Source organism: Pempheris klunzingeri, chromosome 17 (assembly GCF_042242105.1).
Source record: "Pempheris klunzingeri isolate RE-2024b chromosome 17, fPemKlu1.hap1, whole genome shotgun sequence".
Classification (NCBI taxonomy): Eukaryota; Metazoa; Chordata; class Actinopteri; order Acropomatiformes; family Pempheridae; genus Pempheris; species Pempheris klunzingeri.
Window position 1 is genome coordinate 4154848 of NC_092028.1, and position 26488 is coordinate 4181335.

The 26488-nt window shown below is 41.6% G+C and overlaps 3 protein-coding genes across 3 annotated transcripts; all 3 read right to left on the reverse strand.

Moving 5' to 3' along the window:
- Positions 1-4519: 4519 nt before the first annotated feature.
- nucb1 (nucleobindin 1) lies at positions 4520-10628 on the reverse strand. Its single transcript, XM_070848320.1, has 13 exons — positions 10541-10628; positions 9050-9173; positions 8830-8937; positions 8578-8710; positions 7685-7788; positions 7257-7442; positions 7060-7150; positions 6898-6956; positions 6608-6700; positions 6415-6504; positions 5329-5499; positions 5021-5138; positions 4520-4924 (listed from the first exon to the last, which is right to left on the reverse strand). The coding sequence occupies exons 2-13, from the start codon at positions 9167-9169 to the stop codon at positions 4839-4841; spliced, it is 1359 nt and encodes a 452-aa protein (XP_070704421.1). The 5' UTR covers positions 9170-9173; positions 10541-10628; the 3' UTR covers positions 4520-4838.
- Positions 10629-11333: 705 nt separating this feature from the next.
- Positions 11334-13258, reverse strand: ccndx (cyclin Dx). The gene is made up of 5 exons (XM_070848732.1): positions 13193-13258; positions 13004-13156; positions 12687-12902; positions 11693-12019; positions 11334-11483 (listed from the first exon to the last, which is right to left on the reverse strand). Exons 1-5 carry the CDS (start codon positions 13256-13258, stop codon positions 11334-11336), a joined length of 912 nt encoding a protein of 303 aa, XP_070704833.1.
- A 5708-nt stretch (positions 13259-18966) lies between these two features.
- On the reverse strand, positions 18967-26006 carry tbc1d17 (TBC1 domain family, member 17). The gene is made up of 17 exons (XM_070848177.1): positions 25932-26006; positions 25171-25266; positions 25007-25084; positions 24810-24921; positions 24541-24724; positions 24251-24362; positions 23789-23959; positions 23538-23663; positions 23352-23455; positions 22867-22961; positions 22644-22760; positions 22238-22338; positions 21789-21888; positions 21310-21407; positions 20909-21025; positions 20740-20826; positions 18967-19835 (listed from the first exon to the last, which is right to left on the reverse strand). Exons 1-17 carry the CDS (start codon positions 25956-25958, stop codon positions 19674-19676), a joined length of 1887 nt encoding a protein of 628 aa, XP_070704278.1. The 5' UTR covers positions 25959-26006; the 3' UTR covers positions 18967-19673.
- Positions 26007-26488: the final 482 nt, after the last annotated feature.

A 26488-nucleotide genomic window follows, 5' to 3' on the forward strand; every position in this document is an offset into this window, starting at 1 on the left:
CTATACTACTTCAATTAGGCTACACTTTATTAGCCTACTTATATTACACTTGAAAACCTCTCCTTTTATCTTGCTGTTATCTTATTGTCATTATTAAATATAAATATAGATATTGTTGTATTCATTATGCTGGTCTTTTAGTACAGTACAGTCTTTCACTTATTATAGGAGCATGTGATAAATAAAAATGTATCTGTACATTCTCAGGTTGAAGAAAATAACATCAGAGCCACAACAGTGGTTCCCAATCCAAAACGTAACAAGATAAATGTGAAGGGAAGGGGGGGGGGGTTGGCTGTAATTGCTTCTTTGAATGAACTGAGACGTTACGACCAACATATATTTTATTCTGAAGGTAAACAATAACACTTCCGGTCCTTTTCCGGATGTTTCTGTGTAACTTGACGACCTCCCAGCCGTTATCTCCCCTCAGCTCTCCTCTTCGGAAAGATGCTGGGTCTTAAAGAAACAAGCTTATACCGGCCACTAATCGCCAACCATTTCACCTCTTCCTGCTGCACTTTGCTCACTTGTTCTACCTTTAATTATGAACCAGTGTCCATCATCAGAGCAGCTAGGAGCACAGTTATTTCCTCATTTATTCTTAGTGTGGTACATGAAACTTACTAAATAATGAAACAATTGCACCCCCTGGCGGTTAGATTAGGGAACTGCAATTCACTTCCACCACCAAGTTTCAGGGCCAAACGTCTCCAGTTCAGGCTGCTGTCATGGGCTGATATTTTAGTGAGCCTGAAGGCTGTGAAGAACTTCTTAAAGCGCCCAGCCAGCATTTAAAAAGTAAAACTTACTAAAAGTCTTTGGTTGGACGTGCATATTGAGAAGAATCATTTGGAGTTCTGTGGGGTCCATTGCGGGGATTTAACTATTGTATTCAAATGAATTCCCTAGAAAATGAGACAAAATGTATTCCTGATGATTAAATGACCCGCTCCTTGTGTCAGAAGAGTGGCAGGCCTGTCAATAAAATTGTACCAGTCACAATCACCAGTCACTAAAAGCTTGGTGTGTCAGCCAATCAGCTTGCAGAAGAGGCGGGTTTCTAGTCCCAAGGCAGTGACGTGGAGGGGGGAGGAGGTGGTGTGTCGGGGGTGACGTAATGTCCTCTTCAGAGAGGGTGATGTACAGTAGAGCCAGCAGTGACATCCAAAGTGCATCAAATTCAATTTGCAAAAAATGTTTTGGAGAGAAAAGAAAGAAACTCGATACTCAATACTGACAATCAATGAATCATTTACAGGTCAGGTCAGAGGAGGGCAAGGCAGCATAACGTATAAAGCATTACAAATACATTAAAGTACTTGTCAGTGTCCTTACGAGAGTTAGTGCTTATATTGTATTAGTAATATTTGTCACTTAGCTTAGTTTTGCACTTATGGTTGATAAGTATCAGTTAATAAAGAGCTCTCCAGTGTTTCCTAAATTATAGTCCAAAATATTTTACATTATCTGCAAAGACGTCAAGAAAAAGTCACCCTCACCTGACGTCACCTGTACTAACATGAAAAGAGAGAGCGGCGAGGAATGGACAAGCACGAGAACATTGTCATTTGGCATAAGCACCTGATTCAAGTCTATTACTAAAAGCTTTACTGTCCAAACAGTGATAATATCCCAAGTTGAAGTGTTGTGCAGTAAAATCAGTGCATCAACTTGTGTGTTTCTCACATATTCTGGAAAATATGAGAGAAGGTATAATAATGAATTAATGTAGTCAAAGTAAGTGCATGCAGTGGAATGTAACTAGGATCTGAATACTTCCATCAGCGGAGGAGGAAGTACTCTGACTTTCTACTTAAAAGTAAAAGTAACAACACCACAGTGTAAAAAAACTCTTTTTCAAGTACAAGTGCTGCATTCGAAAATTCTATGTGAGTAAAGCAGCAAAATGTACTTATTAAAGTATTCACAGTGCAACATGGCCCATTTCAGTGTTGAATTACGGAGCATCAAAGTCCAAAAGAGGATATTATACAGACAAGATGATATTTTGTACACGCAAGTCTGAATTATGTACAACAACTTTGTAAGAATGCTTTATATTCAATAAGATGATCATATATTTTGTATTTAAAATCAAAGTAACCAGTAACTGAACCAGTCAAATAAAGGTCGTGAAGAAAAAAGAACAATATTTCCCTCTGAAATACAGCCAAGTAGAATTTTAAAGGAGCATAAGTAGAATATTTGTAACTTTAGTGTAAGAACCTCAGAATTACACTGAGGTGCAGTAAATGTACTCACAGTGCCTCCTGCCCCCCCGCCATGATGGCGTAACAGAGCCACTGACGGCGTGCTGACAGCTTCAGTGTCACCTCTGGTCACAAACAGTTGGATGAAATGTCAGAGCTGATGTGGATGATAGCCTCCACACACCAACACACACAACACAAAGCTGACCGGGGAGAAGAAGCTGGAGGACATGTGTGATAAAGACAGACTCAGTCCTGGACAAGCTACCACAATAATAAGACTTTCATATGTTTAAATATATACTTCAAATACATCTGATCTTTTTTCACAAGGACTCTGCACCTTAATACAACACTTAGATACCCACAGAGTAAAGGTGTGATGGATTACCTTTTTGTATCTGCATGTGCTAAAACATCACCAAAAAAATGTATTTTGGTGTTGATCTTGGCCAGTGGTGGAAGAAATACCTTTACTTAAGTAAACCACAGAGTAGAAATACCCTGTTACAAGTACATGTCCTGCATTCAAACTTTTACTGAGGCAGAATTAAGACAGAATCAAAGTATACTTAAAGTACTAGACGTTAAAGCGCTCATTGTGCAGAATGGCCCATCTCAGAATAGCACAGATTATAATAGATGTGTTTATCATTCTAATGTTACAGCTGATAAAGGTGGAGCTGATTTGACCTATTTCATATACTGATGGGTGGCTGAATCTATGAAAATTGTTTATTTTTGATAAGTTCTAAACCAAAGCTATGGAATAAATGTGAGTGGAGGTACAAAGTAGCATAAAATGGAATTTCCAAATTAAAGTACAAGTGCTTCAAAACTGAGCTTGAGTAAATGTACTTAGTTACATTCCACCGCTGACATGGGCTGGAAAATCCAAACATCCATACAGTGAATGTTTATACTCGTTTAGATAAGTTCTGATCTAAATCCAGTTTAGAGGATCAGTTCAAAACCCACGTGCTCTGCTGTGTCTGAACTCTAGAGATAGTAACAGTAAACACTGACTTCACGATCCAGGGAGCTTCCTTGAGACATCTTTATTTGGTCCAAGTGACAGCGGTGACTGACAGGAGGCAGCTGCGTGGACACCAGGCAGGGAGGGGCCATGTGGGGTCATGGCAGGTCAGCGGGTTAGAGGAATGCTGATAGGAATGCTCTGAGCGACGGCCAGGGGAGCATCTCGTCAGCAGGAGAACAACAAGGATCAGCGGCCCCCAGGGGAGCCATGACAGTGGACAACAGGCCCAGTGTCTGCAGAGACACACACTGAGGAGGAGGAGGAGGAGGAGGAGGAGGAGGAGGAGGAGGCTGGGCTCACCTCCCAACAGTGATACACACACTTCCACCTTTCATACTCAGGACACTCACCTCTCTCCATATCATATTACATTCTAGTCTTCTGTGCACTGTTATAGTAGTTTGTATCAAATTACTTGCTCACACATAAATACATTATAAACACAATATGATAATATCTCATGTGTAATCCTCCATCATACCGTACCTTACCTCGTAACGCTCGGCATAAGATGCAGTTTAAGAAGCAACACTGGTTGTGTGTAGGTTTTTAAAATTCTATTTCCCTATCTATTTATTTTTATTTTTACATTTTCTCTGTGTATCTGTACATCTCTGTCTTTGTGCTGCTGCAGCACCCGGATGCCACCCTGGGGACCTGTAAAGGTTCATTCTACCTTATACAACAGACACACTGCTGATACACCACCCAGTTTTTGCACGATTGTCTGTGTGACAATGATTTTAAAATGAGACCAGCTGAACAGTTTTTTTAAAAAAGACCAAACCTTTGAAACGGGGAGCCGATTTCATTGAGTTCTTAAAAAACTATAACCCATAAGATTTTAGTGTGGGCAAAAGTGGTGCCTTTTCCTGCTCCGATCTCACATGGAGGCTGTAGTTAGAGGTGCTGAACAGTTACCATCAAGCCACTACAACATACAACATAAGAGGTTGCACTGGAATTTCAACAGACTTGAGGATGTCTAATACAGCATTTTTGAAAATAATTACTGAATCACTAAAATAAACATGAAGCATTTTAATCTAAGTTTGGAGGAGGGCTCACAGATTGCCAGCTCTGGGGCCAACCTATTTTTGCTTTTTCAACATTTTGATTTCTCTCCAGTCTTTTGGTTCATGGTAATAATTAAATTCTCTAGCTGCAATATCAGAGTATAAAAAATGACTCAAATTTAACATGTCTGTCTCGATGTCGGTGATCTCACCCAGCAAATAATAAGAGGTCAAGAAGCCTGGATTCAAGGTTTTAAATTAGGACTTTATTTGAACATGTTTCTGATTTTACACTGAAGACCTAGAATTGATAAAAACTTCACTGAAACTGAAGATTTTATGAAGATACAATACTGATATCTGTTGTTTTGAGATCTTTAATCTAATGTAGACCACAGAGATGAACACACAGTACAATATGTCATGATTCACAAGTCACGCCTGTCTGAATTTCTACATACACTTCACATAATTTAGTTTGTAGAACCCCATCTGGATATCTGTGTCAGTGTGTGTGTGCGTGTGTGTGTGTGTGTGTGTGTGTGTGTAAGGCCATCTGAGCATGCTGCATTAAGTGTGTAGAGGCAGATTCTGTGGAGGCTCTGCAGGCAGATTATTCTGGACTTGAGCTTCCTGTTCAGAAGGGGGTTTTGCCTCTGCGAGAGAGAAAAGAACAATTCACTCAATAAAAACAATTATAAACGAAACTCCATCCCAACAGTCCCACACATGTCATATCTCATATCGTTTACCTTTATCCTCCATCTTTACTGTCTCAGGTTGGAACTGTAGTTCTCCGTTAGGACCCGTGGGAGGCTGCCCGTCTGCTGCCTGCTGATCCCTCTGTCTCTGGGACATCTCTAACACTGCCTGGAATTGAAGCAATACAAAAGAACCATCACACGTACATGCTACAGTGTCATTACAGGCTAAAAAGTGACTTTGAGTTCATATAATTTAAGTACGACCCTTTCATGATTCAACTTATGCCAAAGGCATCCACAGTTTGAGTCCAGGTTCAGAGGATATAAAGCAGTGCCGGGCATGCTGGGACTGTTACCTGCTGGTACTCTCTCCTCTGGGCCTCCAGGGCTTTGCCTCTCTCCTTCAGCAGCTCCTGCTCCTGACGCAGAGACTCAGCCTTCCTCTTCAGCTCCTCCTCTTTGTCCCGGAGTTCCACCTCAAATCGCTGCAGCTCTTCCTCTGTGTATGTCGGCTTGGTGTCCAGAGTCTGGACAGGCAGTAGGGGATCAAATGTAAGGACTTTACACTGCTATTCTAGTGTTAATGTAAAGTTTAGAATACATGTATAATACATGCTGATTTGAAAATGCCACTTGAGTTGAAGTACCTTAGCACTAGTAAAATGAACTATGGGCATTACAAGAAAAAAATAAATAAATATTATAGCCAGGGACAACAGGTATAGCAACAGGTGGAGGGTTGACAACGAAAAGAAAGAGGTGAGTTGCAGTGTGGGTAATGTAGGCACCATGGTTTGACAAGGTGGAATAACGTGTGGACTAAAAAAACAATAACTGATTCTGCTGCATCAATTTTGATCCTTTCTTTAAGAAGATGACAATCTAATTCCAATTAGATTAAAATGGTCGCAGTTTTAAGCCTCTGTCCGCGTGCTCGGTTTTAGAAGAACAGAACAATCTTCATGTTACCGGGAGCTGGCGTTAGTGAGGTAAAAAGCAAAGGCGGACAGTCAGAAGGTTTCCCCCTCATGACATTAAATCTAAACGGAGCGTTTTCACACACAGGTAGTGACAGATGGAGCAGGAGATAGTTTAAGGTTCTCCAGACAGCCTGAGGAGGGGACACACATTATGTCAGAAAGGTTGTTTTGCAGAGTAAGGCCTTCAAACCTGTCCGTCCTCAGTTATCTCTGCTAGATTAGAGACGTGCAATGCAAATCAGGGGAGTGAACTTTCAATCAAACCCAACATTACAATACATTCATTCTATTCACCACAGTCACTTGTGGGAGCAATTCAGTGAGTTGATGAGGGAAAAGATAGAATTCCCCATTAATTAACTTCACCACCCACATTCTCCCAGCTTCCTGGGATTTGAACCACAGACCCTCTGATCCCTCGCCCACTTCCCCAACCTTCAAGGCCACCTCTGGGTTCTTTACCTCCCACTCTTTGGGATTATTGAACTCCTTCCTCTCCGTGGATTTGAGGAACTCATCCAGGCTGACGAGACGATCTTTATTTGTATCCACCTTTTAACACAGGAAACACAAGCTGCTTTACTCGGGGGGGAAAAAAGTGGAGACTGGCTCACGGCACAAAACTAAAGCAGAGAGATTAAAGTACATAACTCACATTCTTCATGACATGCTCCCTCATCCTCAGCCTTTCTTCTTCCATCTCCATCATATCATCTTCCTCATTCTTTGGGTCGTAGACCTTCTCCAGCTGGAGGAGGAAATGAACAGATGTTAGCTGCCAAAGGGATGCTTGTGCATATGAGAACCTTTACTGCCAGAACTCTGACAAAACAGTTGTGTTTTCAAATAGATGAGCATCCATTTTTGATGTCCTGTCATGGTGTTCATGATAAAACTTTGAGTGTGAGTCCTGAAGACACCATGGTGTACTGTAGGGGTCCCTACCTCTTTTGTGAAGAGAGCCTCCAATTCCTGCTCATCTAAAAGACCATCTTCATTTGTATCTAAACAGGGCAGAGAAGAAATCAGACATGTATTCATGTTGAACGCACCTGCCGTGCCTGATATGACAGAAGGACAGGAGTTAAAAGGAGATGTGTCACTCACCATGTAGTTTAAAAAATGTTTTGGGGTTGAACTCCTGAGGATCCAGTCCGTCTGTCTCCTCCCAAACTTCCCGTAACTGAGCGACACTTCCCTGAGTGTGCGGAATACGCAGCAGAAAGAAGAAAAAAAATGTAAGAGTTCAAGATTCACTTCAATTTGTTTCCACTGAAAACCAAAATGGGTGCATTTGTGCCTACCGGAGCATTGACTTTGGGGTGCTGACGGTGTTTCTCCTGAAGCTCCTGCATTCTCTTCTCCTCTTTCTCCCTCTTCTCCTGGTCCAGCCCCTTCAGGTACTCCCGCCTCTCGTGCTCCTTCAGCATCTCGTAGCGTTTGAACTCCTCGTGCCTCTCAGCGTCGTAGTTCTCCAGGTCCTTGGTGGCCTGGACAAAGAGCCGGACAGAGGCTGGAACAATTAGTAATCATCTGCCATTCTGTTTTAACTTGTAACTGAAGCATACCTGAATCTGATCAGTGTCATTTGAATGAACAGGGTTCATTACTTTTCCAACACTTCATTAAAATGTGATGAGTGCACTGAAGCTGCTGACTGGCTGGGCAGAATGATTTTTTACTCGAGGGGTAACAAAAATCCAGTCTTTAATTTATCGCTGGAGGATCTTACCGTTGAGATTAGCAGCTCAAGGTCTTTGGCCTCAAAGGTGTTCTGATTGTGGGGATCCAGATGTTCAAACTGCTTCAGCAGGGAGGCGTGGTCCATCTGGAGGGCTTCACGAGCAGATACACGAATTACCAAACACATGCTGGACTTTTGACACACATGAGTTCCATTATATCTTATATACATTGAATCTGCCTCCATGCACTGGTATGAACTGATATAGAAAAATGACACACTGCACACTTAAATGATTTTGCTTACTGAATATGGAAAGTGATAGCAATGAACATTTGCGCCTATTTTGTAAACATGACACCTCAATTTTCCTATCTGTTAATAAGAATGTAAAAAACTTACAGTGTTTAATGTATTCGAAATGTTTTATTCTCCATGTGCATATCAAAGCCTATCTTTCAATGCTTACATTGCAGAAATCATCAGTTACAGCTGTTGATTAGTTAGTGGACCAGTGAATGAACTGTTCTGTTATCATTCAGGTAAAAACACAAACATTTGGTGGTCATAGTTTCACAAATTCAAAAATGTCGCTTTCCTCAATTTCATGTAAAATGATTTGAGTACTAAATGTGAGTTATTTGCATCAAATTAGTATCTATTATTTATCAGCAAGAGAACCGTATGTGTTTTTTTAACACATGGCTTTTTATATAGAATTATATAGATAATTAAACAACATATAAAAAGATAATACTAACCTAAACATTGATTTTTGTCATTTGTATGTCTCACTCTCTACCATTGCAGCCATCCAATTTCCCACCAGAGATGTTTAATCTAATCTTAGCCTAACCTTTCAATCCATCTACGGAGGTAAAAACACACACAAACTCTCTCTCCCTCTCCTTAGCAGGCTACTGGAACATGAGTCGACTCACTCTGTATGTTGGTGCTGTCCAGTTTGGCCTTGAGCAGCATCCTGAGGCGAGAAACTTCCTGACGTTTCAGCTCATCCAGACGAGTCCTGACATGGTGACTGACCAGGTCCAGCTCTTTACTGAGACGACCATTCTGACGGAGGACACGAGACATCACAAGTGAGAAGAACAGATTAAATGTCAGCTCCTCTTGTTACACGTAAAAGGTGAGAGGAACAATGGATAGAGAAGCAGTAAGAAATGGAAGCTGACTTTGATGTCCTCTGTGTTTGCTGTTTGCAGTTTCTCTCTGAAGTGAGGGTCTGTCTCCAAAACCTCGATCACCTCTCTGAGGTATCTGTCGTAGTACAGGCCAGTGTCCTGAAAGAGTGTGGTGTACAGGACAGGTTATTAACAACAAATCAAATCTCAACCGAATCTGATCTTATGAAAGCATCAAATGGGAGATGACTGAGACTACAGGGACCATTACCCCGTTCTCCTCCGGCACTTCCTCTTTAGCTTCCTGGTTGCCTACATTGCGATCAATAGGCACCGACAAGACCCCAGCTGAGAAGGTTAGAAGCAGCAGCCAGCCAGGTTTCAAGTTCATCCTCCTTCAGAATAAACAACACTGAATATTACAATGTGTGCAAAATGGTAGCCAAAAAGCTACAATCTTAACACAGAAAAGAATAAGAGGCAGAGGTATGGGAGAAATAAAAAAAGGCAAGATGAATGTCTTGTAGAGTTTTGGTTGTCCTGCATAATAGCTAACACCAGGTTCGCAATGTGTTGCGTGCCAGGTGCGCCAGATTTCATGGAAAAATATTCCAGATTCCAGATTCATATTCTATTTGCCAAATCTACAGTTTTTTCAGTGAAACCTTAAATTACACACGATTCTGACTATTCCAAGACTACAAAAGTTCATGTGGAAGGATGGTGTAATAGAGTAATCTGGTCATTCATATCCAGTATACATTATTATAACACTATTGGGGTTTCTGGTCATTCCCTGCAGACTACAGGCGTGTCTTTGTAACTGAACAGTACAGTCTTGAGATCTTTTCCATGAAATGGGAGATGAGTCAGGGACAGAGGGCATTCTACATAATCCTCCACATGACAAGCGTTTGTCTTTCATTTAAATGTGCAGACGATGTTTATCATAGAATCTTTGTCACTAACTACTATATGACTGAAATCCAAAGCATACCGGGGCAGATAGTAAATTTGACCACAACCTGGATGATTCTGTACATATAAGTTGCTGAGAACAGTAACTTAGCTAACAACTGTGAACTATTCATATTCGAATTTTAGTGTAAAAGGTTGGTGGACGGTGATTACATTGTATGCCGAATTTACCAGGAGACTTTACAGCTTTGTAAAAGGTCTAACGTTTGGGTTTTTTTGGACATGTGTGTCTTTGTAGATGAGAGCCATCAAGAATGTGAAATTTCATTAGTGGAGTTTGGCGTGACGGTTAATTTTGAGCAAGGAAACTTCTTTTGCAAGCTGATCAGAAAAAAATGAATTTAAGACGCCAAAAACGTTGCTTAGTAGACTATAGTTTAAACATATTTTAGTATTACATGATAGTGCTCGTGTATGTAGCCTGTTAGCTAACGATAACTAGCTTAAAACAGGACAAAACGGAAGAGGATAAGGACACAACACAAGAGCTTTTCTTTCTGTATGTGCGACCACCTGTGAGGTGTAACCTGCGGTACACGTGAATTAATGTTGGGGTTTTACAACACTGTATACATTATTCATTCTTTAAACGGACATTTACAGCTGAAATATCGGCTCTGCTTTTCCTGTACCGCAGCTGAAACGTTAAGCTATAGAAACGTCTAGTAGTTCTTCCTGCGTTGTCCCGATTTTCTATGAATTCTTCACGTAGACTCAGCCGACATTTAGACCGCAATTACAATTCGTCATAACACAAAATATCTTTAAATAGCTCGTCTCTTACCGCACGAATGTGTTTGATATCTGAGCCAATGCTCGAAGCACGATCTGTTTTTGCGTCGGATAAAATTGACGTCATGAGATTGCAGCGCTGGTCCAACATGCTGCCTTCAGGTGCTGTCGGAAAAAACGTAACTTTTCCATTTCTTCCTTCATATATAATGAGCAGTGGAATTATCATCGAATTGTTGGTTTATGGCAGTGAGATTAGTGACGAATCAGCAAACAGCACAATGCTGATGTGTCTGTCTTTGAGGGTGTAATTACGTCCCACCAAAAGTACATGATTTATAACACAGCCGGATCGATCGGAAGTTCGAGCTTATGAATAGTAAGTGAAGGCATCATTATCCCATTGGTGAATAACACACAGAAACACTATTTCAAAACGTTTTAAACGTTTAATTGCTTTGAAAAATAGATCTGTTGTATATTTAATTCAGCACACAAACATAAAGACATGGCAAATTCAAATAAATTAACATCAAAAGAGTAAAAAAATTGCACGTGATAATAAATAAAAGGTATAAATATTATGCATCGAAATACCACCTAGGCCTACAATAAAATTAATAGAAATAGATAATGAAATATGGCACATGGAAAACACATAGTTGCAAAATTGTTCACAAATAAATAAAGTAAAAAATAAATAAACAGTCACTCAATAAAATTATTTCAAAATATAAAAACATGCCAGAGCATTTTGAGGTCATAATCTATTTATATCAGTTTAACTGATAAACTTGAGAGGTTTTGATTGATTCACAATTTCCATGCAAACGCTGATTCAGTGTTTAGAAATCAATCTCTCTCATGTCGGTGGGTGTTCCTGCCCTTTCGTTCTCCACCTCCTCATCTTTCTCCGTGGGGCCCTGCTGAAGCCCTCCCCTCAGCCGCTGCCGGAGGACACATTCGATCATCTCGCTGTAGCACTGCAGCACAGCCTGGGATGCAAGAGACAGAGAGAAAGTTGATGATTTCTGTAATAGATGCAAGTCTTTCCTTGCATTTGGCATAACTATGAAACAAGAAGGTCCTTCAAAACACCAGTATTCAAGTCCATTTGCTTAAACCTGAGCACACTAGCCAGCTGTCACCATAAGATAAGAAATAAACAGGCCCATGTGGACACTCAGTGTGCAGATGTCCTCACCAGGTCGGTCTGGCAGAGCTCTGCCAGCTCTTCACTCATCGCAGCCAGCTGAGCGGGGCCCTTGCTGCCCAGACCTCTGAGGGCGCAGTTCAGTGAAGCCGCAGCTACAAGGGACGGGGGGGCTCCCAGGAAGCGGGAGTCACACGCACACATGGCGGCCAGAGTGTCGCTGTGCCGCCGCAGGGTGGAGAGCAGCTCCTCCTCAGAGTGAACGCCGTCTCCATCTCTCCTCTGCCCCACAGAGGCAAGAAAATGTGGGAGGAAGTCCTGGGGGGTCACTGCTGCTGTGTCCCATCGGAGGGTGGCGAGGATGACACGCTCCATTTCCTAATGGAGGGAAAATGGTGCTGTCAGGAGTCATACATGATTGTTTGAAAACTGAGAATAGATATCATAAGGGATATATTTATTGAAATGTGATAGATCTTAAATATAGCCTTTAAGTCTACATCAGGGTTCAGTTGGAGCAGACTGAAACAAACAGTGAATGTGTCTGATCATTTCTCAAGTTCTAGCATTTTCAAAGGGAATATTAATGTTAATATTAATATTAATGATACTAATTGGCAGATTAATTGATAATAGCCATTAGCTGCAGCCCTGATTGTTAGTTAGCTTTAAGTGTGTTGTCAACCAGTTGAAGGATGTTAAGGCATCACACTCATCAAAAGAGACAAAATCAGTGATATTTAAAAAAAAAAAGAAGCATGTTTGTTTCCCTTCAAGATCTTTGTCTGTCTTTACATTAGTGGGATACAGTATCTAGTCATATAGGTATAAAACTTCAACTGCATGCTTCGACTGCATGCCAATGCAAATGGGATTAAAGATGATGATGATATTGGGGACTTGCAGGATCCTAAAACTCCGGTAGAATTATTCTATTGTAAAAAGGGCCCAGAGCCTCTGCCCACCCTTCACCACAACCCTGACTGTAAGGTCTTCCACTACCATGTTTTTGGCCACATGTGTGGATGCTGCGTGACTCACTCACCCGTAGGTTTGAAGGCTGAACGCTGTATTCAGCTGCAGCGCAGAGAGTATCAGCGGTGACGTTGTCACACTCTGTGAGTTTGGAGGCGATGAGGATACAGCCGGCAGCCAGGCAGTAAGGCGAGACAGGTAGAGACAAAGAGGCGGACAGGAACCTATCCATCAGAGAGACAGAGAGGGGGAACACTGCTTCATCACAGCCGCTTTCACAGCACACCTGGAGAGAAAAAAAAAGATGTTAGACATCAGTATCACAGCTGCCAGGATGGCATAACTCATCCAGCACCACAAGGAAAGAGGAGAAATAGAGTTTTATACCTCCAGGGCCCATTTGGCGAGCTCCTCCCTTCGCTCTGGATCCCGCTGGATGAGGGTGATGTACAGCATGGAGGGCATGTACCTCTCCTCCACATGAAGCAGCCTCTGGATCACACGATGCCCGGACACGGTGGGGTCCCAGGCGGCTCGCAGCTGAGGCGAGCCCCCCCCGTGGCCCTGGGCCTGCACCTCAGTCTGGCTCTGGTCCAGACTCCTGTCATCCTCCGCCTCCTCACACCACAGAGACACAGACATGCCTCTGTCCATCGTAGCAGCCTGATGGGTAAAATTACGTCCAAATGGGAAAGAACGCAGCAGCTAGTGTCCCTCTGTCACCTGAGGAGGTCGGATGTTCTACAAGTAACTGGAAGCTGTGAAATCCCTGCAGATCCTCCTTTTTTCTTGTGGAAATAGTTTTGGCTTCCTGTGGTGCTCTGCTGAATATGACTCCTCAGCTAACGTGTCTGAGTTTTATACCCAGCAGGGAGAGAGGAGTGGCACAGAGGGAAGGAGAAAGAGCGTAGAAAGGGGCGGGGGCCATGTGAGTGACACAAAATAATAAGAGGGCAACAATATGGTCTGCGCAACAATTGATTCAACAGGTGGGAAGAGGGAGAAAGACAGAGAGAAGGGGAGAGAGGGAGGCAGGGGAGGAGAAAAGAGGAGCAGACAAGTGAGGGAGTGGCCCGCAGGGACAGAGCAACAGCTTGTCTTCGACAGTGAAAGAGAGAAGGGAGCAAAAGAAAAGGCTACGAGGGGTTAGAGGCAGAGAGAGGAGAGAAAAGGTCATATCCAGACTCTGACAATGGGAATGAGAGACAAAAGGATGAGGGTGTTTGTTTACAACGTGAGCATGAGAGGAAATATGCCAAAGTTTGGATGGGTGTTAAATCCTGCTGCCATTAGATGAATCACCTCAAGTACGGATATTTGTTTATTTAATCTGTTAAGTAAAGCAAAACTGAAATAATCTGTAATTATTGTATTCTTATTCTTATTCTTATTCTTTTGGAGCTGTGTGTAACAAAAAGCAATTTCCCCCTGGGGATTATTAAAGTAATTCTGATTCTGATTCTGATTATAAGTAAAAAAAAAACAGCAACTCAATTATTCTATAATTCAGCAAATAATCGGATTATTAATTAATCATTTAAATATTCATTACAATAAAAAAATACCAAAATGTGTTCTGTTTTTCCTACATGATAATAAACTGGGCTTTGGACGTTTTGTGGACTGGGAAATTATTACACTTCATAAACCAAACAACAGCAAACTGTTCCAAAACTTAAAGCTCGAAATGTAAAAGTGCTGGATGCAAAAATAAAAAAAAAAACTTAAACACAAACCAAACAACACAACAAAAACTAAAACATATCATAAAATTATCATTTGCTGCCAAAACCAACCTGTGATAAGATTCAAATTTAAATGGAAACAATATATAACCTGGCCTCTGATACTGTATTCATCCTAGATTTCTCACCACAGGATGAGGATTATACATTATATGTAATGATAGTAATAATGATAATAAACTGTATGTATGCAGCACTTTTGAAATAAAGTTACAAAGTCCTTTACATGGCTCATAAAACAAATTCAAGAGGCAATGATACAAATAAAATAAGGCAAGTGATTTTAAAAAACCCGAGAATGATTTAAGATGGAACACAAGAATAAAACCGATAAGAGAAAAATCAAAGATAAAAAGAGGTTTTAAAAAGGTGTGTTTTAAAAGGTGGCAGTGGCTGTGTAAGATAAGGCTTTTAGAATATTTTTTCTCTCTGAATGTGTTCATCAAAGTTCTGGCTCTGCCTCCTCTCTCCCTCCTTTCTCTGAGCTCTCTCATTGTCAAAGCAACCTGTGTCCCGTTGGTTGGCCACCCCTCCCTGTGCCTGTGGCAATCTGCTGCTCGTGTTTAAAGAGCAGCGAAGCCACCGGGGAGGGCAGGGCGAGGTATGTGCAACAGACAGTGGAGCCGGGCAGGTCAATGAGCCGTATTGTCTCCCTTTACAAATCAGTGTCAGACAACAGCCCCTGGCCTTCTGCCTGCTGCTGGCTCCTCACACACACACTTCACACATTCATGGGCTAGACACACTTTTCACACACTCTCCGGGGACTCCTCTGATGGTCACAATGGGGTCACACTCACCAGTGGAGAATACAGATTGTATTTGACAGTCATTACAGGTGGCTTTTCTCACATTAGGGCTTCAATGGCAGCTCATGTTTCAAATAGGAGTTAAATGGATAGAGCACACTGACACCATGACTTGATTTCAGCTGAGCATCAATAATTCATACTCTATTCAACGTAGAGCCGACGACCATCTTCACTAACTACAGCTGAAAGCAGATTCGGCTCATGTGAGCAGAGTAAAAAGTAATTTACACCTTTTTCAGACAAAAATAAATAAATTCATTGGACACGATTCTATCAAGTGTGACTTTCAAGACATGACATTTAAGCAAAATATTGTTCATGCTGCAGAAAAATGTCACCTTGTGAATGTTATACAATTATACTGTATTATATTACCGAATTATTAGCGATGCATATAAGTGAATTATAAGTGACATTTTACTGATGTAGGTGGTCAAGGTGGAGCTTTTTACATTCTATTGGGTCGTTTAATCCATAACAGCCCACCATATTTCATAAGCACCTCACATTCTTTTTTTATTGGTTTGAATTTTTAATCGGCACAGTAATTGTAGCTGTAAACTATATGTAGCACAGTTAAAAGTTAAGTATTTAAACAAATGGAAATACTGAAGCAAGTACATATATCTATAAGTGACAGTCAGCTGTGAGTGGGGGGGGGGGGGGGGGTACTAACACCCTACCACGTTAACAAAAACTATATTTCACTTTTACAAAGCAAAAAAATCCACCTGAAAAAAAAAAAAATTCCCAACAGTGATTTTTACATTATAATACAGTTCCGTTTTAATATGTGAGTTCAGTCCAGCTTTGCTCTCTGTATACTTGTAGCAGCGATGAACCCCATCTGCACAGACACTGAATGACAGGCAGGTATACTGCCACATGGGCACACTTTCTGCTGCATAGCTGGGATTCCTGCTTTAACAATAAAACACATTTGGGTTCAGGATATCTGACACAAAAACTCTCTTTGCCCAAAAGCTCAAACTGAGACATTATGAATTCATGTCTTCATGCTCTGATTTGTCATTTACACTTATACAGATATACTACTATTCTATGAAATACTCTGATTCCACTGATCTTACTGTCTTTACTGCTGATTCCATACCATACTCCTGCTTTTTAGAAAAGAAACCCCAGAATCACATCTCAAGCACAGAGTGTGAAGCTTCAGCCACATCATCTACTGCAGATAACAGCTTTCCTAAGTCAGCCAGGATAATGACAACATGAAGAGAGCATAATCCTCCAACACTTAGTCGATTGTAGCATTAGTGAGAGAATATGGGGTTTAAAGCTGTCAACAAGGCTTCGTCTATAAAATAGGCTTTGAGAAAGGCTGAAAGCAGATTGAGTTTGAATGAGGGACTGAGTAAGTTTAGCTCTGCCAATCAAGTGAGGTCAGGGTGGGATGGACATGGTGGGGGCAAGAGAAACACAGTGACAGATCGTCGGCCTGTTTAAGCACCCTGCTAAATTCATACATTGCAGCTGTATTCAAACAACATGGATCGAGGGGGAAAGAGACAGGGACGAGCCAAAAGAGGAGTGCAGCGGGTCCTGAGAAGGGGGTGTGGTTCCCCGCCCCTCATTTTCCAGCTCATTTCCCGGGACAGTGGAGAACAGAGGTCCTATTTTCCCCTCAGCCATTCACCTCACACAAACACCTGCTGTGGGGAAGGAGAGGGGAAAGGCCAAAGTTTAACCAGTTCACAAGTTAAGACATTATATAAACAAAGTTAGTTTAAAACACACTATAATACAGTTCCAGCAGATGTAAGGGCATTTTAAGTGTTTACTGATGTACAATATTTCCAACAACATATATCATACTATTTCCACTGTGTTATACTGTCTGACCTTACTGGCCTTATCGTTGTAATATATATCTTATATTACAACTGCATAATCTGTCGGGAACCGAGTATTAAAAGTTTGCTTATAGGGGGTTAAAGTCAAGTGCTACCATTGGTTTTGATCATTTCATTAAATGTGCTCATGTTGGATGGGACACACAGGAAGAAAGCATCTGAAGGGAAAACAAGGTAGCTAGGTCCTAAACAGTTTGTTTTCAGAGGCCTGGACAAGAATGCCCTCTCTCCCATCATTCTTCTGACTACCACTGCCTGCTCGAGAGATTGGCCTGTGCAGTATAGGAAGCATGAAATGAGCGCTTACAGGGCTTAACCCACGAAAAGTCCTGTGGGCCTGATCGAAACACCATCATGGCTGCTGAAGGACCATGCTGATAGAAGAGAATGCATAGAAGAGTTCCAGCTGTATATATGACCTCAAATGTGTGCCCCATACCCAAAGCTTTAAACTATAGCACTCCTAGTGAGTGGAGGCCCATCTCTAACGTCATGCTTAGAAAAAATACAGGAATTATTCACTCATTCATAAATAAACTGATGCCAACCGAGATGTTTGAATGCAAGAGCCAGCATGCCTACCTCCATCCTAGTGGCTATAGATGTAAAACAGCATGTGATGTCAGGGCTGCTGGCTGACATGTGCACGGCCTTTGACAGGGTTGAACACGCCAGCTGCTGCAACATCTGTCCAACATGCAGCTATGCCCTAAACTTTTAGCCTGGGTACACAGCTACATGACTGAGAGAGGGCAGACGGTGATGGCAAATGGCACAGAGGCTTTGCAGAGGTTCCCTACGGAGGCATAGTCTCACCATACACACATGTCCACCCTTTGACAACATATTGGACATTCGGAACGCTGATGACATAGGACTGTCTGGGGTTATTTCTTGGTGCTCATTGGAGAAAAAGATGGAGATCCACCCCATGACTTTCCCACAGACAAGAGCAGAAAATACAAACAGGACCTGCAACAAACCTGCAACACATCCAGTGTGGAACAAAAAAGCCTGGCCTGCAGCAGGCAGACTGTACAATGCAGCACTGGGAGGAAGAAAAGATGGATAGCTGAAGTCTTTGGGGTTCGTTTTTTGTTTGTGTTGTACTGTTTGACTTTAAATGCAACATGTTTTAATATGTGTGTATGGTTGCAATGTCATTTTATATATTTCATGTTATTGAGTACAATCATGTATATGTTTATCTGTTTTTATTCATGCAAATTAATGTTTCTATTTGATTGTTAACTGTGAACATGAAGCAAATAAACTCAAACTCTGTTCATATTAAACTCGTAAATAAACAACCAGGCTCTGAAATGGCGGTTCCTCTCAGAGTTTCTGCCTCAGTAACTCCGGCTGTGTCTGCAGACGACTTTCTCCGTTCTGGGGATCAATATGATGAACTCCTTCACCACAGATCCCAAACTGGATCATTACTGGGATCTTTCTAAACACACGGTGTGACAGATCTTAATGAGCGATTAGTCATGAATGAGTTGGTGAATTTTCTTAATGTGTTTTGTACCGTTTTGCTTTTCTGATGATTCTTGTTTTTATGCCGATTTAAATGCACTTTAATTTTCAGTTTTATTATCTGCATTTTCTTGTTGACTTTTATGTATTGGTGTAACGGCCCATCTAAGCGTGGCTACTGCAAACTGGTTTAGGCAGTATACTACCATGCAAGTTTATTATGTCCACCTCGCTAAAACTAATGAAATCAATTCTACTTTCAGAAAGGTTACAATATTTAGCTTTGTTATAACTGTTTAAAGAGGTTTTGATTCAAATGTATGGTCATTTTAGAGGCTGTACTGCGAGGTACTGATCTATGCTATGACTTTCTGGGTGTGAGAGAGACAGACTGGTCGGTGAAAGGAAAAAATATTAATTTGATATGCCCTGCTTCATTTAGATTCAACCGTTTATTTGGTAATAATCAGCAGATGAAAATGTTATGACATTATACAGATAATTACAAGGCTTAAAATATTAAAACGCCACTTCTGAAACCTATAAGGCATGCAAAAACTTTGCATAGGGCTGGAATGGCAACATACAGTACTAGCAAGGTGCTGCCAGTGAATTTATCCTTCATCTTCCCTTTTCAGAACAGCGGCAGGGGAAGCAGGGGAACTCTAAAGCAGACATAACAGAATGATAATTAAATGCACCGAAAGTACACTGGAACACACGTGACAGGCAGTGATGAATAGAATTATCAAATCATTTGGGAGAAGGTAAAACAGCAGCAACTAAAGGAGGATGGAGTGTAGAAAGGATGGCAGGACTCTGGAGCAGAGACACACGAGATGTAAACACATGACCAGCTGTCATTGAAAAGGAGGAGGACAACATACAGAAAGAAAAAGAGCACTGCAAGTACGGCTATAGTGTTTTAACATCTTGCTGAAACATTCATGGGTACATTGAAAGAAAAAAAAACCTCAACGACACCCCCTGCCTCTGACAAATGGCGACAACAGTCTCCACAAAATAGTCTTCATTCCTTCTTATGGGATCATATACAGTATATATATCATATCATATCATATCATATATGAGTATACTCCATACATTTCTTGGTGACTGTCAGTCCACCAGCTGACCTGCAGATTTACGGATAGGTGGGGCCGCGTGCTGAACTACATGAAGCAGCTGCTGCCTGGGATTGGCCGAGGAGGTGTTGTGTCTCACTGGCCTGGGACTCCGGGCTGCCCTCCTCAGAGCTAGAGGGGATGTAGAGGCCCAGAACTTGCTGAACTTTGAGAGGAAGCTCCTGGGGAGGGCGGAGGAGGTCAGGAGGTGTCAAATTCAAGTAATGTGCATGACTCAAATGAAATGCTTCCATCGCCTGAGAATCTGTATTTCATCTGTTTGTGCTCTACAGTTTCTCAAAAAACAACATTAACAGTTTGATTTCAGTTACAGTTGTTTTTACAATGTTACACAAATACATTTCTACATTCCTGTTAAGTAGTGCATTTCTATAGCTCTTCAATTTTTCCTAACTTTGTGTCTGAAATGCGGCTAAATCACTTACAGTGCACTAGTGAGGCACATCTAACTAGATTTGATGCTGATGGTTATCAAAAACTACGATTGCTGGAGGATTGGCAGGGAAGGGAAAAGCTGCAATTAACCCTAAGGTGTCAAACTGATAACTGAAATAAACAGAGGGCCTGTGTAAGAAGAATTCAAATAGACCTGAGTGATTATTATTGCATTGGAGCATAAATAAAACTAAAATATAGGAAATGTGAATTGTAGTATATATTGTGCAAGATAAAACGTGCAATTACAAGACATGAAAGTACATTTTGTTTTTAAAATGTTTTTCCAAAAATGTTTATTTAACAAATAAGGAAACAAGAGTGTCCCAAAAATGTAGGATGCAAATACAGTCCAGAGCAGCGATTTGCACCTTGTGACCCCTAATGAAAGGTTATGGACTTTCAATGTTCAAGGGAGAATTTGATCCATTTTTTAACATGAAAAGGAAATATTAGCGACAGCAGCAACATTACTTGACATAACTAATTTTTTCTTATGCCTTTAATTATCTTATTCTTTTTTAGATTTTGCTCTTCATTATAACCACAACTGTAAAATCAAATCTGTTCACAGACTGAGATGGTCCACTGAGTCCATGCTGAATCGTATTGCTCTGGAGCCCCTCTTACCTTGCACTGAATCAGCTGTAGGTAGATTGCCTCAGCTCCACGCAGAACAGTCTGCAGGTCCAACTTCATCGTCAACTCGTTAATATGCTGAGGAACGGATGAAAAAATGTGTAGAGTTATAAGGTAACTCAATTATTGTCTCACATACACACATGAATGCAGTACACACCTTCAGAATAGTGTTAAAATCATGGTCTGAGCCAATCAGCTCTCCTCTCTGGGACTCCAGGATGGAGCAGGCGATCAGCAGGTGGAAGTTGTCACATGGAAGGCGAGTCCAGAGGACCTGGGGTGGAAAAAGGGATGTTAAAAGACAATGCTCATGAACTAATTTTTCTATATAACATATATCCTGTTACAAATGTTGCAGTTGAGTTTTGAATTTCACAAGTTTTTATCGAGAAGATACCTAAATTAACGTTTTTTAACAAGAAGTGATGATAATTACACCATCAAGGTGTAAAAGAATGAAGCGACCCTGACTGTTTATCTTCCTGACTTGTCCTTCAGCTGTTTTGGCATTGCAAATGTATGTATGTGTATAAGTAAAGGCTGCTGTGGTGTGCTCACCTCCCACAGCGTGAGGATGTCCTCGAAAGAAAATTCTCTCTTGAACCAGATGAGCAGCCAGCGGAAGCAGAAGCAAAGTGAGCCGCTGTCCTGTGAGTCTGATGGACAGAAATATGTTCAATTAAGTGAGCAGTAAAAAAAGAAGAATGGGTTATTCTAGATGAGTAATATCGAGCGTTACATTTTACATACCCTGTGCTGGAAATTCATTCAATTCAGTCAATAACCTCTTTTTCATGCTTATGATGCATATCAGCAAGGTGCACACCCCATCTGCAGATGCTGTGCATTCGTATACTTTCACACTTAATGTGTAATAGATTCCAATGTGTAATCTAGAGGTATTATGTATCATAACCTGTCATTTGCTTTATTCTTGTTTCTGCCCTACTTTTGGTTGTGCCCAGCTTCGCCTCAGTACTCCTTAGGTTTTATTCAATTGAATCCAGTCTGACTTGGATGAGTATGCGCTAACTAACCCAGGAAGTCACATAGCTCTGGGTCCAGAGCCTTCAACAGGATACTGAGCTGAAGGAGCTGCTGCTTCATGGCCTCCTGAGACTCTTCAAAGTTCTGATGCTGCAGAGGGAAAAAAAGAGGACATACTTTTTTAAATCAATTACTTTGTATATGGAAACAAATTACCCTTATTTACATGACCTATTCAGTTTGGAGCCTTAACAAAGATCACACTGAAAGACATCCAAATCAGAATAAAGCTGCTGTGAATTGAATAGTGTGTGCTTTCTGTTTTCATTTAAATCAGAACTGCTGATGAAGCATTAGGTCATCACACAGGAATCATTTAACTGACCACACTAAGCACGGATCAAAGCAGCAGGAGGCAAACTTTCTGTTTTTGTTTGTGTTGCTGCTGAGCTGTAGTCCCTGTCCTTGAAAGGCCACAGAGAGAGAAATTTCTACAAACCACCAACTCCATGAAGCCTGTCAGACACCAGAAGGACTCCACCTCGTTCTGGGTGACAAACAGGAGAGGAGAAAGCAGGTCGCTCATCCCCTGGACATAACCTGGCCAGATGGAAATAAAAGTGTCATTAGCTACTCAGGTTATCTCCTGTAAAACACCTCTTTAATGATCTGAAAGTCAACTGTATTCAACAAAAAATGTAACAAAAGTAAACCCAGACTTTTACAGCAGGGACTGCAGTGTAATGGAAATCTTTTTAAACAGGAGTGACAATGACCCCCCATGTAGATGACTGAAGACACATACAGTGCTCTTGTTCCAGTTACTAATTAACATTATTATATTTCTACTTTTGTTACATTTCCATCTGAGTTGTTTTGTTTGCCAGTGATTCAGAGATACACACCGAGATCAAAGTTGTACATGCAGTAGGTCATCAGCACATCATGAAGCAGAGTCAGTCCTGGATTGTCGTTCCCAGAGAAGAACGTATTGTGTCTGTCTGTCCTGCTGACATCTCTCTCTGTCGCAACAGAACAAAGACACTTTAACTTCAACATCTGTGGCAGCTCTCACAGGCAGCTGACTGATCTGATGAAAGGAAGTGTTTGACAGACTGCAGGGCTGACCTATCAGGCTTCTGTATCCTCTGAGGAGGGAATTCCTCATCTCCTGCTCTTCACTCACCGACTTCCACTGCACCTTCATTCTGAAGTACTCATCTCTGCGGACACAGAAGGGCATTCAAGTGACTGGCTACCTTAAAGGTGCAGTTCGACATTTTGTCCAAAAACAACAAATCCAACAGGTGATCCAACAAATCACCTCTAAAGGTCGCCTACATATTATATCTTGCTTTGTTTCACACAAGAACTGAAGCGCAAAAAGACTAATTGTGGTTTTCTGGTTGGTTTGTGCAGGATGTCTCTTCTTGCAGTCTCTGCTGGTTGTCTGGCAACTGCCCAGATAACTAGTTTCATATTTACAGTGCAGACATGAGACTGATATCAACTCTCTGCAAGAAAACAAATAAGCTCATTTCCCAAATGGTTAAACTATTCCTTTAACTATGAAAAAGAATAAGGAGGGGATGCACAGTAACAAAAACACCAACGTTTTGACCCGCAGAATGTCCTCTCTTTCCTTGGCAGTGCTGTTCCATGGATAAAAGCCCAGGAGGAACTTCCACGCCTCCTTCCGCAGGGATGGTTTGATTCCCTGAAAACAACAAGAATGTATGAAAATACAAACAACTGGTGGACAGAGGGATTTACTGTCTGTACTGTATTTACTGTCTCACCCCTCTGAACACAAGCTCTTTGACCCGGTCTGGGTTCTTCACTCGGCCCTCAGGGTCCAGAAACTCCTCCCATTTGTCCAGAGGTTGTCCCCTGGTTACGTCTGGTCTGGGACCAAGCTCCACCCCCTTAACGGAAGACAGCCACAAACATTAACATTAAGTGATTTATGAGTCTCAACATTATAACAATCTGTAATCTGTATGTATTAGACACGGCTGTATGCTTTAAAATGTTCTTTATGTTTCCATACACAGGTGATGAGCTCGAAGCCGGGCTCTTCATCAGACTGGGGAGGCAAACTAGGATCCTGAACAGTACGCAAGTGGCTGGGGGAGTCTGGAGGTCGAAGTGCCGCCTTGAAGAAATTTGTGACTTTGGAGAATCCACCAAATGTAGTGGCATATGGGTCCTGGATGAATCTCTGTTCAGGCAGAAAGAGAATAGAATTATGAACAAGAGTTTTGAGTGGGAGCAGAAGTTTAGCGGTGAAAACTCCAGTGATTAGGCTGTAGATTTTTAAGCAAATATGTGTGGGCTGGAGTGTGACTTTGACTCGTACAGCATGTCTTCAGATTGATCAACAAGCTAATAGTAAAGATAATAATATAATATCAATGTGTGCTCTAATGCAGTTTCATATGATCAAGCATAATATCATTCATAACATTGTTATGTCATCTGTTTTCTTTTTTCAATTATTAAAACAAATTACCGAAACAAGATCTGTGCCTCCATCATCAAGGAGCTGCAGCTTATCGAAGGACTGAGAGAGAGAACCTGAGTCATGAGGGTAGGCAAGAAAGAGGCGCCCGTCAACTGGGGACCTGATGATAACAACAGAAAGCATGTGATGTTTTTCCCACTCATGTGATTTGTCAACAAAGATAAAAACAGCTCTTGTCTGAAGCTGTACAGCAGCTGCTGTGAGAACTGTCATGCGATGAATCCTAACATGCTTTTCACGATGGAAACTGCTGCTAGAAATGGGATGATGACACTTACTGGTCCAGGTCGATGTAAAGGTGCAGGGCCCTAAGCAGCTCCCTGGTTCCTCCTCTGTGGAAGTGCAAAGGAGGCAGTGGGTGCCCCCCTCTACTAGTCAACACCAGGAAGTTTCGACCCAAGGAGAACCGAGCCCTCCTAAGAGAATATAACTCTGAGAGGGGCAGAGAGAACGACCACTGACCTGCAGGCAAAACAGATGCCATTTAGTTTCACGCTTCCTTTCTTACCATGATGTTTATCAAGAGTGACAGAAAAGTAAAGAGCACCTGACTCTCTGACTGGGACGTGTTCTCGATCTTTCTTAACTGTGCTGATAACTGCCCAATCTGGCTCATACCCGGGGTCGAAGTTTGTATCCTCCTCCCCTCCCTCTCCATCCTAATCAATGAGAAGTGGGTTGAGAGGGATTAGATTTAAGACAGAAAACAACTCATATTGTTGAAGAAACTGATTTATTACTGACCTTTTTGGTGTAGAGTACTGCAGGGGCACTGCGGCCCTCATCTTCCAGTGGGCTCCACTCTAAAGCCGGTACCCCCGCCTAAAACAAAAGCACGGTTTATAATCCCAGTGCTTTCTGGATTTCCCTCTTTGTATCTTAACTTTGACTCAAACAGATATGCTTACCCGCTCCACAATCCGGATGAACCCTGGGATAGTTGTGTCCTGATTACTCCTCTTGGCATTTGTGTGGAGGTACACCCCCTCCTTCTCAAATATCAGCTGAGGGGAGAGAAAACCCATGTGTGTAAAATAGACAAATCAATGTCTATACTCAAGTTGTGCCAGATTCCAGTCATGGGAACTTGCTTGTACCAATGTACTAATACTTATTTTCATCAATTAATCTGCCCATCACTTTGTCAATTCACATCCTGTTTCCATATCATGTAAAAACTGAAAATGCCCACTATCTTTTCTCACAGCTTCAGATGCAAAAGTACAAAGATATTCAGTACTGAGTACTGAAGTACTGTGTGACTGACATACAAAGTGCTGATGAATGACAGAAGCTAATCACGTGATTACAGTATTCAGGTCAGCAGGTGAAGGCGAAGACTTGTTTAGACTTTACTATGATGATCTAGTATCGTCTGGCTGAAGTTTTAATGTCTGTATGGTTACTGATACAGCAATCGGCGAGCTGAACAACCGAGTCCGACATTTCACATCGAACTAGATGACACCATGTAGGGAATCATTGCTTTATTTTAACCAAAGTTATTGATGATCGTTATCGAGAGCCGATAGCTAGCTTGAAGTTGACAACAGCTAACACTGACAACAAGCTCGAGCACTTCCACCCGCAATGTCACAGTCGAGTTAGAGCGTCAACATTCCTACATTTAAATACTGACACTAAAATAATGTTAAAAACTTGGGAATACCTTATAATCCTCAACGTTTTGCTCCATTCTTCCGTCACCTCTGTCTTGACTTCGTTTTCCAAAATAAATGTTACGTCACACTTCCTGCTCTTGGATAGCCCCGCCCCCCCGAAGAGACGTCACGACGGGAACGACGGCCCTCCACATCCGGGAACTTTGTTTTACCACAAGTCCCCGCCCCTGTAATGTACTTGCATGTGAAGCAGACACAAAACAACATGTAACTAAACCTATAGAACCCACCAGAAATGGATTAGGTTATAAATGATCCAAAGACACTTTGTCAAGTAAATAGGTCCCCTCTGCCTGTCACAGAACGTGCAAGTGACCTGGCAAAACTGTAAGTTAATTTATGTTAGCCCAGTCAGCGTAGTCTGAGTCCCAACCAGTAACTTGGTTGAGCAAGATTTCGACAATTTAGATGTGTACCTTTTGCACATTGTGCAGAAATTGACCAGTAGTTAAGATACAATAATGATTAATGATGATGTCGAAGATTAAAATAAACATTTACAAAATACATTCCAATGTGCACAGGGCTGGCCCAAGCCTTTATG

Excerpts from the sequence above, each read along its gene's own strand:
- ccndx (XM_070848732.1), bottom strand. The coding sequence starts at position 13,258 with ATGTCTGTGTCTCTGTGGTGTGAGGAGGCGGAGGATGACAGGAGTCTG. Across the intron at positions 13,157-13,192 it reads TGGACCAGAGCCAGACTGAG|CTGCGAGCCGCCTGGGACCC; the intron begins GTGCAGGCCCAG and ends GGCTCGCCTCAG. Across the intron at positions 11,484-11,692 it reads AGCTCTGCCAGACCGACCTG|GCTGTGCTGCAGTGCTACAG; the intron begins GTGAGGACATCT and ends CTTGCATCCCAG.
- nucb1 (XM_070848320.1), bottom strand. The coding sequence starts at position 9,169 with ATGAACTTGAAACCTGGCTGGCTGCTGCTTCTAACCTTCTCAGCTGGG. Across the intron at positions 8,711-8,829 it reads CAAACACAGAGGACATCAAA|AATGGTCGTCTCAGTAAAGA; the intron begins GTCAGCTTCCAT and ends GTCCTCCGTCAG. Across the intron at positions 4,925-5,020 it reads AGTAAAGATGGAGGATAAAG|AGGCAAAACCCCCTTCTGAA; the intron begins GTAAACGATATG and ends TCTCTCTCGCAG.
- tbc1d17 (XM_070848177.1), bottom strand. The coding sequence starts at position 25,958 with ATGGAGCAAAACGTTGAGGATTATAAG. Across the intron at positions 24,725-24,809 it reads CGTCCCAGTCAGAGAGTCAG|GTCAGTGGTCGTTCTCTCTG; the intron begins GTGCTCTTTACT and ends TTTTGCCTGCAG. Across the intron at positions 21,026-21,309 it reads ACATCCTCACGCTGTGGGAG|GTCCTCTGGACTCGCCTTCC; the intron begins GTGAGCACACCA and ends TTTCCACCCCAG.